The 13,189-nt window shown below is 35.7% G+C and overlaps 2 protein-coding genes across 19 annotated transcripts in view; one reads left to right on the top strand and one right to left on the bottom strand.

Moving 5' to 3' along the window:
* Positions 1-9,133, top strand: part of LOC135206968 (zinc finger protein 62-like) — an 80,680-nt gene extending 71,547 nt beyond the window's left edge. For 5 of the 8 annotated variants that reach the window (XM_064238577.1, XM_064238530.1, XM_064238596.1 and 2 more), the window contains exon 3: positions 5,169-9,133. The gene's annotated coding sequence lies outside the window, so the exon portion shown is untranslated. Of the gene's footprint in view, positions 1-4,303; positions 4,445-5,168 lie in introns of all 8 variants that reach the window. The other 3 variants (XM_064238544.1, XM_064238535.1, XM_064238555.1) reach the window with 3 other exon arrangements.
* The window catches only part of LOC135206918 (POU domain, class 6, transcription factor 2-like), a 978,430-nt gene continuing 972,146 nt past the window's right edge, over positions 6,906-13,189 (bottom strand). For all 11 annotated transcript variants that reach the window (XM_064238468.1, XM_064238416.1, XM_064238439.1 and 8 more), the window contains one exon: positions 6,906-11,605. In XM_064238468.1, the coding sequence (XP_064094538.1) occupies positions 11,382-11,605 (224 nt within the window). In that variant the 3' untranslated portion in view covers positions 6,906-11,381. The remainder of the gene's footprint in view (positions 11,606-13,189) is intronic.

Genomic DNA, 13,189 nt, shown 5'->3' with positions numbered 1-13,189 from the left:
TCTGGTAGACAAGGCCAAACTATTGTACACTTCATCATTCTGTCTCCCTTAGCACATGCTAAATGTGAAGATTACCTTCTTTGCCCAGTTGAGTAGCTCATTTTTATCTTTGATGACTTGCACAGTAGACACCAGGAAACATATGGCTAAGTAGTTTCTGTCAAAAGGACATTTTAATTAGTAAGTCAAAAAATGCATATCTTTTTGGCTTATATAAGTGATCTCAGGGCCTAATGTTATGTAAGGATGGTGAAACAGCACAAAGTTTAATGGCAGGTAGTACTATACATGGAATGTATTTGTAAACTCTTGTGTAAGGGATGGATTCAACATCATCACTTTAGTCCTTTTTGCATTAATCATTATGGCATCTTTCAAGATCTAGACTTCTTGGTTATTCACTTCTTTCTTACATAGTATAGAAGTAATCCCCTTGGATAAGTTAGTCACTTACAGAACCCTGGGTAAGGGACGTCTTTGCTGTATACAATATTAGACCTCATAAATGGACTTGGTGTTGGGGTTTCATGCTTATGAATTTGACCCATTGTTACTTTAAGAGCTCTTAGAGAGATCCTACAATTCTCAGTCCAGCTAGTTCTAAGGTTTTTGGCCGCTCAGTCTTTACTGCCTAAATCACGATATAATACTAGCTTAATATAAATAATGGGCTTGTCAAACAGATTTAATTTTTAAAAACTACTAATGTTTTTCTACAAACCCTTTATTTAAACAATGGCATATCCAACTCACAACCCCACTGCTATTACGCAAGTAAACGTTTGGGAGATATGAAAAGTGGGGGAGCTACATGCAGGAGACCTATGGATCTGTTTGTGCACTGTCAGGTTTACTGACTACCTACTGCTTTGTCTTTAATTAGGCATAAAATGTCAGGAATATGCATTGACAAGGAAACTGAATTAATTAACGGTGTAAGTACATAATGGGTTTGGATGGAAAAATAATTTTGTTTTGAAAAAAGGGATTTTGACGAAGGAAAAATCTATTTCTGGGGGAGGCCTGTGTCGCCTGGTGAAAAGATCCTGCTTTCCTCTTTTCTAGTATAAATAATCTCTTAAATATGCCAGAGAAAAAAAGTTAGCATGGTATGCAGAGGTTACTACTCTCGCGCGAGCACCCAAAGGGCGTCGGGTATAAAGTACTGGGCGTGTGGAAGCCAAAATTCACAGGTCTCCTGCCAAGTAGAGGTTTCCTCCCCAAAAACCCCCAGAAGGGGAGAGCTGACCCAAGGGCAACGCCTCCTCCAGCCTCGAACCACTACTGCTACTACCCGACACTAGCGACCTCTTCAATCCTAAGTTTTAGATACTACCCTGGCTTGGATAGGTGAAGGGAGGGGAACGTAAAACATAAGGGCTGGGTTTCACCGGGCGACACAGGCCTCCCCCAGAAATAGATTTTTCCTTCGTCAAAATCCCTTTTCTGGGTCGACCTGTGTTCGCCGGTGAAAAACTACCAGAGAATACCATCCAAGCCTGCTAAATTATTAGAAAACCATGGTAGGAGAAATAAAACCTGAGGTTCAAAACTTAAGTTTACTTCTTAAAAATTACAGTAGGACTAAAATTTAACTTACTTAAACACTAAACATTCTAAGACTTAAGCTATGCCTTAGAATTAAGAAAATTCATAGGAAACTTAAAACTAACATGGTATTCTATAAGGAATGGAGAAATTCCCAACTATATACAGTCCTGCCTATAAAAATTTACATCCAAGAACAATTATGTACAAGACAGGTGGCAGGATGACAACCAGCTCCCTCCTGTACTCTTATTGAAGTCACGTTTCATGAATGCTTGATGCAGTATCACTGAAAGATACAGGTTCATCCTGACATCCCTTGCCTGCGTTGACATCTTGTCTTGAAGATTTTTCTTTCAGATACTTAAGTACATAGTCCCTGTTACTATGTTGTTCTCCATGTGTTGTTGTATAATGTTTGATGTGCATCACCTTTCCTTCACTTTCCCTGGGTTGCTAAATATTGATTGGACTAACCTCACTCGCTACACATTTGTGTTGTGTGTTCTCACTCCTTTCCTAGGAAGTCCATATTACGTTAGCATATATGGCAACTGCCTCCATTACTGAAACATTTCTCCCTTTCAGTGAAAACACACTTTTTGTTATTTTAAGTAAGATGGTCCTTCTGTTATTTTAAGTAAGATTGTCAGAAAAGTTGATTTAATTGTTTATATGGGAACACAAACTATCGCTTTTTATTTAGGAGTATTCCATAGCATAAGCTGGATTTGGTCTTTGAAGCTTGGTAAAAGGTAGTTAACTGGTTAAAGGGGTGATGAGCAGGATAACATTCCTCACCATGTTTCAGACCAAACACTATTTCTTCGGCTGCCGTTAAATGCAGGCATTCTCTCTTATTGTGCTTCTACTGACTGCTAAGTTGGAACATGATTTTGTTTTGAGTGTTTTGTTCATGCAGAAAATAGTGGCATTGATGGAGATATGAAGGGCTTCAGCAAGTGTATTGAATCTTCATGCCCACTGTTCAGTTGTATCCCTAGCATTTACTACTTCATTATAGTGGTTGGCAAGTTTACAGTAAAGGAGGTAGGGATCCAAGAGTTGGCCTACCACTGCCTCCTTGCTGCCTAGTACCTCCCTCCTCTCCTATGAAACTACACACTCAATGGAGAGATGGATACTTGTGGGAGGTGGGGGATCGGTACCCGTGTTCTTACTTTGTCAACTGCTACCATCTTCTGTTGTAGCAGTTGTCCTTCTTGTGGAAGATACCTCAGCTGCATTGATGATAGCTGCAACCCTTAGAGAAGAGTAAGACATGATCTAGGGGCAAGGAGAGGAAGTACAAGTGGTTTTCATACTCCCCCTCCTCAGTTGGAGGGTTTTGTCCATCAGCAGACTGGCTGTTGAATAGCCCACCTGGAAGTGCCATGGACCCATTCATGAAAACAAGCAGTGGTTCAGTGACTTAAAACCTACTTGGTCTGCTTAAAGGGTGGCCCTGGTGGTTAGAGCTGTACTCAGAGTTCATAACTTTGTGTTAGCAAGAGATAACTAGTTTTCTTCTGATTGGTATATTCATATGGGTATGTTACCTGATTCACTATGCTTTCTAGATTGGTGTATTCATATGGGTATGTTACCTGATTCACTATGCTTTCTAGACTCAGAAATGCTCTACACCCATCTTGGTTCCAGGGCCTACCACTCTGGCTTCCTTATACCTGACTGAGTAAGTTGAAGGAGTTATGAACCCCTTGCTCACTTTTGCAACCAGGTTAGTGGCACTTCGAGGTGGTTTGTTCAGCATCCAGTCTGTTGCTAGAGACAGCCTCCCACCTTAGAAGTGAGTCCTTTATAGAAAATGCAGTGGTTTGTACTTCTGCAGGAACAGATGACAAATTTTTGAAGTAATTTGTATTTTTCCTAGTTTTACAAATCAAAGCCTTTAGTATCTAATTGCCTACCCCCAATGACCTTGTGTGTTCCTGAGGCAGAAGGAAAAAGTGTGTGGTGTCATCAGGTGGGCCAGTGTTGTTCTCTGACTCACTCCCCTTAAGTATAAATGAATGAACTACCTTGTTACAGTGCCAAATTTCAGTGGCTGATCACAACTTGCGCTGTGGGGTTCTATGTATATAAATGGCCCTGGTTTGTATACTAGAAAAAGTACAATTCTCCTGAAAGATTTTTGTCAAGATTTGCTCTTCTGTCTTGTGCTAATTATATCAGTGTGAATATATGTATTGTGTAAAATTTTAATTTTATAGATGCTTGCCTTGTCTTTTGTAGTTTTTGCTCATACATTTTCAGCATAATTGATCCAGATGTTGTAAAATACAGAAATGTTGTAAAATACAATATTGAAATGTGTGTACCTTACCTGCACTATAATGAAGGTATTTTCCAGCCATATGAGGATGAATAGTTCACCTCAGGTAGGGGCGAAATAATAATTTTGAAGTATACATTGTATAGAAATGCTCACTTGAACTCAGGTATGGTTGAAATATAATGATTCACATAACCTTAGATTACATTGTATAGAGATATGTACACACTTTTTAGAACCCCACCAATTTTCTGTAGCATCCTTACATTATTTTTTTAGGTGAAACAGGCATGGCACTTGTGTGAGTGGAAGGAGTCTTCCAGTGGGAAAAGTCACTTGGTTGCTAAATATGGCAAGTGAGGAACTTACCGAATCACTTCAGTTTATTTGTGATGACAGTGAAAGACAATGAAAGCTATAATTTGTTTGTATGAAATTTAATAATTTTTAAATTTTCAGTTGCCATCAAGAACTTCATGATTTTTGAGGATTAGATATAGTTCTAATAAAGTTTATTTGGGATAAATCTTACCTACTGTTAATGACAGCATACATCTCCTTGCTGATAGACGAGGAGATATAAGCTTTCTTGAACATTAGGTAAGTATATAAATAAGAAATGTTATGAAAATTTCTATACTTTAATAGAGCATTTAATGGTTAACATAGAAGATAGATAATGATTTTGTACTCCAAGATTCAGCAAATACTGAGCATGTAATATTTTCATGAGGAATTTAGAAGAACCAGAGTATATTCTCTATTAGCTGGAAGATTCCCTTTCAACAATTAGAATTATATTTTTATCTTTTAATGCTACTAGAGCTTATTATAACTACAGTGGACCCCCCGTATTCGTGTTCTCCAGATTCGCGGACTCACACATTCGCGGATTTCTCTCGGGAACGTTTCCCTGCATTATTCGCGGAAAATTCGCACATTCGCGGTATTTTTCTATGATAAATATCCACAAATTCCTGGTTTTTTGATGAATTTCATCATAAAATGCACTTTTTGTGATAAAACTATTAAAAAAACCATGTATGAAAATTTTTAGTGGGTTTTTCTTGAGTTTTAACTAACAAAATAGGCTGTTTTTAGCATTTTTATAGGGGTTCCAAACATTCGCGGGTTCTAACTATTCACGGGGGGGTCTGGTACGCATCCCCCGCGAATACGGGGGGACCACTGTACTGTCAGTGCTGATTGTTAGTGACCTTTTTTGGTATACTTAAGTTATTTGAGTTCTTGTCCACATTTAAAAAATCATGTAAACATATATTTCAGCACTAATTCTAGAAATTGTTTTCTGTATCCTCCCCAGAAGGAATAAAACCATTTGGACTTTTAACATACCATAGATGTAAATCTACCCAATGAACAACTGGAATTTAAGAATGAGGACCATATGTTTCCAAACAGTGACATCTAAATTCCTGAGAAGCTTCAGAGGCAGAATTCTTATTAGGAGTCATGAGTAAGTACCTTTTAAATTGTAACATATTGATTGGTACATAGCATACTTTCAAGGTATGTATTTGTGCCATGCCATCATTTATTTTTATCAAAGAAACCTGCAGCATTGGACAACTTCATTAGGTAATAGTGTGTTATACACCATAGCATGGATTAAGCAAAACTTTGGTCACTGGTGCACCTGAACACTAAATGTCATACTTAGTTAATCATATAAGGAAGTGCCATACTTGAACATATTTATAGGTTTCTTAGGGTTACATTTAATTATACGTATATTTTTGTGCACACTTCAGTTATTTATAGGAGCAGCTTAGAATATTTTATATAAAAAACATAAGTACATGTAGAAAAGAACCTGTATAAAAACACTAAAAATAATGAATCTAGACTGATTCATGATGAAAACTAAAGACCCTTTAAACAAACTTTTTAAGTAGTAACTTTCTCAACTTAACAGACTTCTGTGTTATCATGGTTATTTTTTGTGGTGCTGATACATTTTTAGGAAAATGTTAAATTGAATGTTAAGAGTAAATTATAGGTTAGTTTAGGGTGAGAACTATGTGGAATTTCTATTAGATGTAAAAATTTGAGAAGTTACTCAAGTGCAGGATGTAATATAGGGCCTTTATTCTTTCACAGATTTTGTTACTTCTCAGAAAGCCAGACCTCTAGTGTGTTAAGTTGAGGTGCTACTTTGGAGTAAGCACACATGGATCCATAGTACAGATGTCTATACAAAACCCAACCTTATATAGTACACTTTTCCTTTTTAAAGTTGTTTACAGAATAATAGTTGCAAGTGCTATCCATTAACAATTTGCATTTTTCTTTATTGAGGCCCTAAATGTGTTGCCATCCATTTTAAGAAACATGGTATCATGAAGGTGGCAGTCTTTCCGTTGGTCACAGAACACTGTATTAGTATGCTATGATCATTGTAGTCTACTGTCTTTGTATTGCACTTATTTTATGGAAAAATGATTTTTAGGTCTCCATTAGAGTATAGGACATTACTTCTAAACCTTACATCTGGAAATGCAAAGTTGCCAAAATGTAAATATTATAGACTTGATAAGAACACCAACATAATTAAGCAGATAATACCATATCCTCCCAAAAGTTCAACATCACTTGCTTTATCAATAAATTTTAGAATAAAAATGTAGTACATGCACATTATAGTACACAGCTGATAAGATACAGTAATTTTGCCAGCTACAAAACCTCTTCGTTATTTAACATCATGATACCAACATATTTTTTTTTTAAACAGCTTACTTTAGTCTTGTTTCCTGCTGTTACTTGGTTATTGAAACAGTAATTTGACTTTTATATTTAACTTCAGTTTTGTTGAAGCAGTTAATAATTAGACGTAGTAGAATGTTGTTTCTTATCTCAAAGTCTGTAATTAAGCTGTGTATGGGACATCTTTCCAGATAAGGTTTAAGGTGTAAATACCAGGTTGAGAGAAATGTATTATAGAAAGCAAGGAACAGTTTAGGCTTTTATACTGTAGTATATAGTGAATCTAGAATGTATTTTATAATTTGTTCAAAGGTTACACAGGAAAACAACAACAGAGAAAGGAGTCGATGTTTTATTACGCAAATTTAAAATTGGAAGAGATACATACACACATTTCCATAAGAAGATGGTTTTATAGTGCCCATGCGAGATCCTATTCGGAGTTAATCTTATCAAATATATTAGTTTACACATCAGACTAAAAACATAACCATTATCACCCTTTTTAGTTGGCAAAATATCATCAAAGGCAACTCTCTAAAGGAACCTCTGTGTCTGATTCTGGGAGAGCTCCAAAGCAGATCCAATGGGCACTTACTTTGTGATGTTAGGAACTTGTCATTTTATACTCACAGATGCAACTGTTCTCTCCATATAGAATTGTCAGAGATGTCAAAATACAAATCAAAAGAGATATCATTATTGTCTTGGTTTAAAAGGTGGCAAAAATATTGGAAAATTTTATTTTTGTAGCAATCACAAGTTTATTGTCAAAAAGGGATGGGAATATACAGAACATGGTACTCCTAAATCTATTGATATATCAACACACTAAGGTAGAACTTAAAAGTAATTGTAATTACTGCCAGAATAATGTTTGACCACACATCATTGCTAGAACAGAACAGTTGTACAAGTTATATAAACAGCAGCATTAGAGTACTGTAGGGTTACCATCACAGGGGTGTTATGATACGGATATTTATGTCAACAATGTCAACCAAAACATGTTAATCTGGGAACCGTGAGTATTTCTGCAAATTCCAGTCCTGCTAAGCATTTATCACAATCTAGTCAACTACATCAGTTAAGAAATAGGTGTTGACATCCATAATTTTGAATACATACCTAGTATGGAGTCTGACTTAGTGGTGGTTTCAGCAAAGCAGTACTGGAGTATGTTATTTTTTTTGTTAACCTTACAAATATTTGTACAATTTTTGGAAGTTTGTAACTTCCATATCAGTGAAGCGAAGCCACTTCTTCCTTAATAGGTTAGCTTAGTGATTCTTCGTGTTGTTCAAAAGGAAAAATGTTTCTTATCAAATCAGTGCTTAGACGCACACACTAGTCAGGCAAATTCATCTTCCCATAATGATAGTGTTATAAATAATCAATCATAAGTCATACAGTTAACAATATACACCTAAAAGTCTCATGTTACATACTGAGTGTACAAACTCAAAACCTTAAAGCTATTCATTCTACAAATTGCTGGACATTTTTTTTTTAAGGAAATATAGGTACATTACAAGTAATAAGCACTGCACCTCGGCAAGTTGAATTCTTTAGTTGCTGTATCAGGAAAAAAGATAATTTTTTAAAATTCAATAACCGGACATCATTATGCCCGGTTTCTTTTTCTCTCTCAACTTGTTGCATGTTATTGTTACACTAATTAGCTCAAGGCAACATTAATGGGGCAGGGCACTTTTTTATTTATTCTTTGATAAGTTTTTTTGTAAAAAATATCACTTGGGGATCAAAAACAACTAAATCTTTCATCAACACACCACTTGTGACTTATAATGCTAATGTAAAATTATTCTACTGTCTCAGGTGCACAAGACCACTCACTTAAACTCCAGTTATCAGTATATCAAGCAGGTGACTGTAAACCTATATCAGATATGAAATTGTACACTTGTAACAAACTTTAAAATATCTATCATACTGTAAAATGCACCATGTTACTAATAATATTGTTAAGCTGCACTTACTTTTAACAGTAGGTAATACCCATCTAGTTTTAGGGTATCATGTTGAATCTATGGCAATACATTTTTATCAGAATGGGAGATAAACTCAGCCAGACTAGATGACCTAATGTGACAGATTGTTTATTAAGATCAGCATACCACAACAGGAGATCAGATAAACTTTAGTACAATAAAGAATCATTACATCACAACAGGAGAGTTAGTGTAACCCCAGGGATGGGCTCAATGTATCAGTGGTTAGTCTATATATCAGTGGTAAATATATATTTATATAAAAAAAAAAGTTACCACATCACTCATAGATACCTTATGCCACATTGGTAGAAGTAGCTTCATTTTGATTAGCAAATGCAGCATTATGTCTTGGACATAAAGGAAAGTACATATACCTACATCAACTGTACAGTATTAGATGCATAAACAGGTCACTGGGGACCTCATCTCGGCTACACAGTACACACAAGCAGCAGCTACTAGGCTGGAATATTTTAGAACTGTCCAAAGCGGCACATTGCCTCACCACTTCAACTATTGGCACAAAATAAATATCACAGAATAAGAACGAAAAAATAGATAAGCAAAAATAAACTAAGTCCATAAATCAGTAGACTGCAGTCTAATCAGGAAATATACTGGACACTTCGTGTATACTTTATTTTAAGAGCACACGTGGATTATTTAGTATCTAAAATATAAAAGAAATGAAGTTTTGAAACAAACTGCTTGATGAGACATGAACTAATACAGTATCTGATGGCTATGAACTGCTGTGTATAAATTATTTCACTGGAAATGACTAGGTTATGCTCAACTCCATTCGTAAGAATATTGTAAAATGCACTCGAGCATTGTCTACAAACTAAATACAGTACTGTATTGAAAAAGTGTTCCGATTTGGAGAATCTCAAAAGAATACGTATATCATTCAGTGACTATTGAGCTATTTCAGATATTTACATAAGATACATATTTGAACATAATATATATAATTTTGAAAATTATACTGAATATCTGATATATTTAGTACTACGTACAAACAACTTCCAATCTGTATGAATATACAAACTATAAAAAATTAAAAAGTGACAATAAACAAACAATAAAACTTATTGTAAATTAATAACTTTTTACCAGTAATAAGTTCTTGTGTTAAATATATATGTAGTAACAAACAAAATAATGATTAAAGACCCCACTCGTCAAGGGTGCTACCGCATGTCATTTATTTATTTATTTCTTCTTTAGTACATGGCGTGACCCCAACAGGACGAATAGAGTTAGGATGAGGACCACTTCAGCATCAACATGATATGCGTCAAACATTTCTGAAAGTCATTGTACTTGCTGAAGAAACATTAGTAAAGAAACATAACACTGAACTGTAGTAGTCACTGTAGTGGTCCTATCAACATTAGAAATTAATCTCAGCTGCCACCTCAGTAGATTAAAACATAATGCATATACATAATGGCACAGGAGTTTCTGCTTTTGCTAAGACAATGGCGGCCAGAACGAGCCAACTGGGCACGTAGATCAACTTAGTTTCTCTCCTACATTACAGTACACAGATACAAATAGCACAGATAACCAGGGGCTAGAGCGGCATAGACGCTATATGATATGACTTAGCAAGGTCAGGGACCCTGGGGCAGTTCATGATGGCAACCTCATTGTTTATCAATAGTTTATGGATACAGCAAGTATTTCAAAAGCTTAAGTATTATTAACGACAAAGATTTTCTCAAAGACGAATAAATATCCTACGATTAACACACTGTGTCAGTAATAACTGTTACACTTCACAGTATAACATAACCGTCTTTCAAATGATGCAACGTACATCATTTTATTATTAATACATAATTTGAACTTGAAATGCAAGCAACTGCTTCAAGCTCTACCTACCACATTTAGGAATGCAAGAGATCCATGTCAATCATGACTGTAAATCGAGCAATATTTCAGAAGTGACCTTCTATATATCTCTGTAAAGCACACACATACTTCACAATAATCCTTTTCACAGGAAACACTAAAACAAAATGTATTTTACATTCACACCATTTCTATCTTAAACTGATGGCATTTTAACTCTTAAAACACACACCTCCACGATTTGGGTAATGTGTTTCTAGGAACGTTATTTTCTTTCATCGCGCAGTGAAGGCAAACACATTCATCTCCTATTACTGTGAGAAATAGGAAACTTTTGCACTAACCCCTTAAGACCCTTCCTAAGTTACATGTGCTTTTCAATTCAGAAGCACAGAACTGGAAGAAGCCTTCACCTCCAACATAATTCCAGACCTACACACACAAAAAGGCTGTGGACTGAAAGGAATGGGTGCGTTCTAGTAATTCCACTTCTCTTATGTATCACTTTAGAAACCTTAAGACACCTAAGCAACCTACACTTTTTAAACTTAGAAATCTTCATCACTGTCACACACTAGCTACTGATCAAGGGTTTGTGGGCTTTGCATAAGAAGCCACATTTTTAATAATATTCTGTCACTTTCATAGGCTATTATCAAAAGCCGATCTTAATAGCTTTTCTAACACCATAAAGCCTCTTTTGTAGCCTAACATCAGATAAAAAGATAGATTATCACATAGTTCAGTACATCAGTTCATTAAAGACAGAGTGTGGTGAATGGTGAGATAAAGGAAGGATTGAATTGTCTTTTTCAGTGAGACATATCATGAAGGCTCTGTTTTTCATAAGCTATCTCTCTAAACAATATGTGGCTACTGGAGATATTTTGCACCACATGAGCTTCATCTTACACCAGACAACCACATGAGAACATTCAATTCATAGTAGGGTGGGGTGACGGATTAAGGGAAGGGTGGGTGGGTGGGTGGGTTAATGGTGGGTGTTGTGGTGGTGGAGGGGGTGGTGGCTGCTGGTTAGGATTAGTCTTTGCCATCATTCGGACGGTGTTCTTGAGCGCCTGCCTTTTATTGCAGAACCAGATCCGAACCACTTCTCTTTCATAGCCTAGTTGTTCCGCTAAAGCTGTAATCTCGGCACCTAAAACGGAAAATTTTTTATTAAAAAATATTTGTGTAAATGTTACATTACTCAACCAAAACTACTATTTTAAAAACTAAAAACCCTGGTACAGCTTGTATACTGGATGGAGCATTACAAGTGTTTAATATGACTAAGGTGAAGTCCATTAGCTTCTTACCGTGTATGTCATATTTATGCATGTCAAGTTTACTTGTGCAAAGCAGTAATGTGTAGTGTTTAAATCTTATACAGCACCTTACAGTGGGGTACTGCCTTGTGTGGCATACTGCAGACAGTATCAAAGGTCCTTAGTAATGCTCCTTCAGCCGTCATCTTTATTGCTTTCTACCACTTACTTTCCATTAATTTTCCTAGTTCTCTTCTAACCTAACTGTCCAGTTTCTTTAACTTGCCTTTCTCCAACGGTCACCTTCAACTGAAGAAATCTTTCAACTTAGCCCTGAGAGATTCTAGACCTGTGACTCAACAGGCTCACCAACTACCGCTTACTGATAAATGAATTTTAATTAACATGTTTCCTTGGCATGTAACTTGTATAGAATCTTCTCTATCATATTATACCCTTTTCATCAGTGGTGGCTGATATATTAGGTATCCTAAGGTCATTAATATGCTCTGTTGTAATGATTTATTTTGTAGAGATTTTGACTCACACTCTGATGGTCAGATACCAATAGTTACAATTGAATGAATTACTGTAAGATGCAAGATACACAGGAATTTTTAGCATACAGGTGGGACACAGATAGCAGGTAGACTCGTGTGCTAAATTTAGCAAACCAATCCACCCACTGACATAAATACTGTGTACCTTGTATATTTATTCAATCACTTTGGTAACTCAGTAGATAGATACTAGAACAGAGCAAGTTGAAACATCAAAGGCAATAAAACCATTGTGACAAAACATATTTATGTGACCACAGGAAACTTAAAGACCAGCTATATGTTGATGAACAGGTTATAGGACTCAAGAGAAGACTATACTAATTAAATTCTGTATTAAAAAACTGGTTTTAAAGGTCTCCTATCTAACTGACCCTCATTTGTGCACAAAATTTATGGTCCAAGTAAATAATTTGTAAATAAAATTATTAACTGTGTATAAGGTATTTTTTTCACGATGAATTTGTTACATTTCAGGCAATGTTCAGTGAATGGGTTCACCTTTGCCTGTAACTATGAAAATGACTTTCTTTTTACAAAGAATTATTGTAGTAAAATTTCAGTCATATTCTTTAACAACTTAAGGACTTTGCTTATACTACTGGAATAGCAAAAGACTAGTAAATGGTTGAAGGGGTGTAGACAAAGCACATCCAGTATGAACATAATCATGAATTTCTCTCACTTTTTTATGTTTTAGCAAAAGTCATCCCTGTTCACATTGTCTCAGTAAGAGATGACAGCTTGCAGTAGTAGCTAACATTAAGTTTAAAGGGATTTTTACATCAATTTAAAGGCATTTTATGGTACAACTCCAATCCAGATAAGTACAGACTAGTTTGGTAATTGTTTTAAGATTTCCTCATAATACGTATATATGTATAATGTTCTTCCACAACTCAAAATAGCTACTGA

Source organism: Macrobrachium nipponense, chromosome 11, assembly GCF_015104395.2.
Source record: "Macrobrachium nipponense isolate FS-2020 chromosome 11, ASM1510439v2, whole genome shotgun sequence".
Classification (NCBI taxonomy): Eukaryota; Metazoa; Arthropoda; class Malacostraca; order Decapoda; family Palaemonidae; genus Macrobrachium; species Macrobrachium nipponense.
The sequence above is the reverse complement of the archived record's forward strand: the minus strand, read 5'-3'. Positions and strand labels throughout refer to the sequence as shown.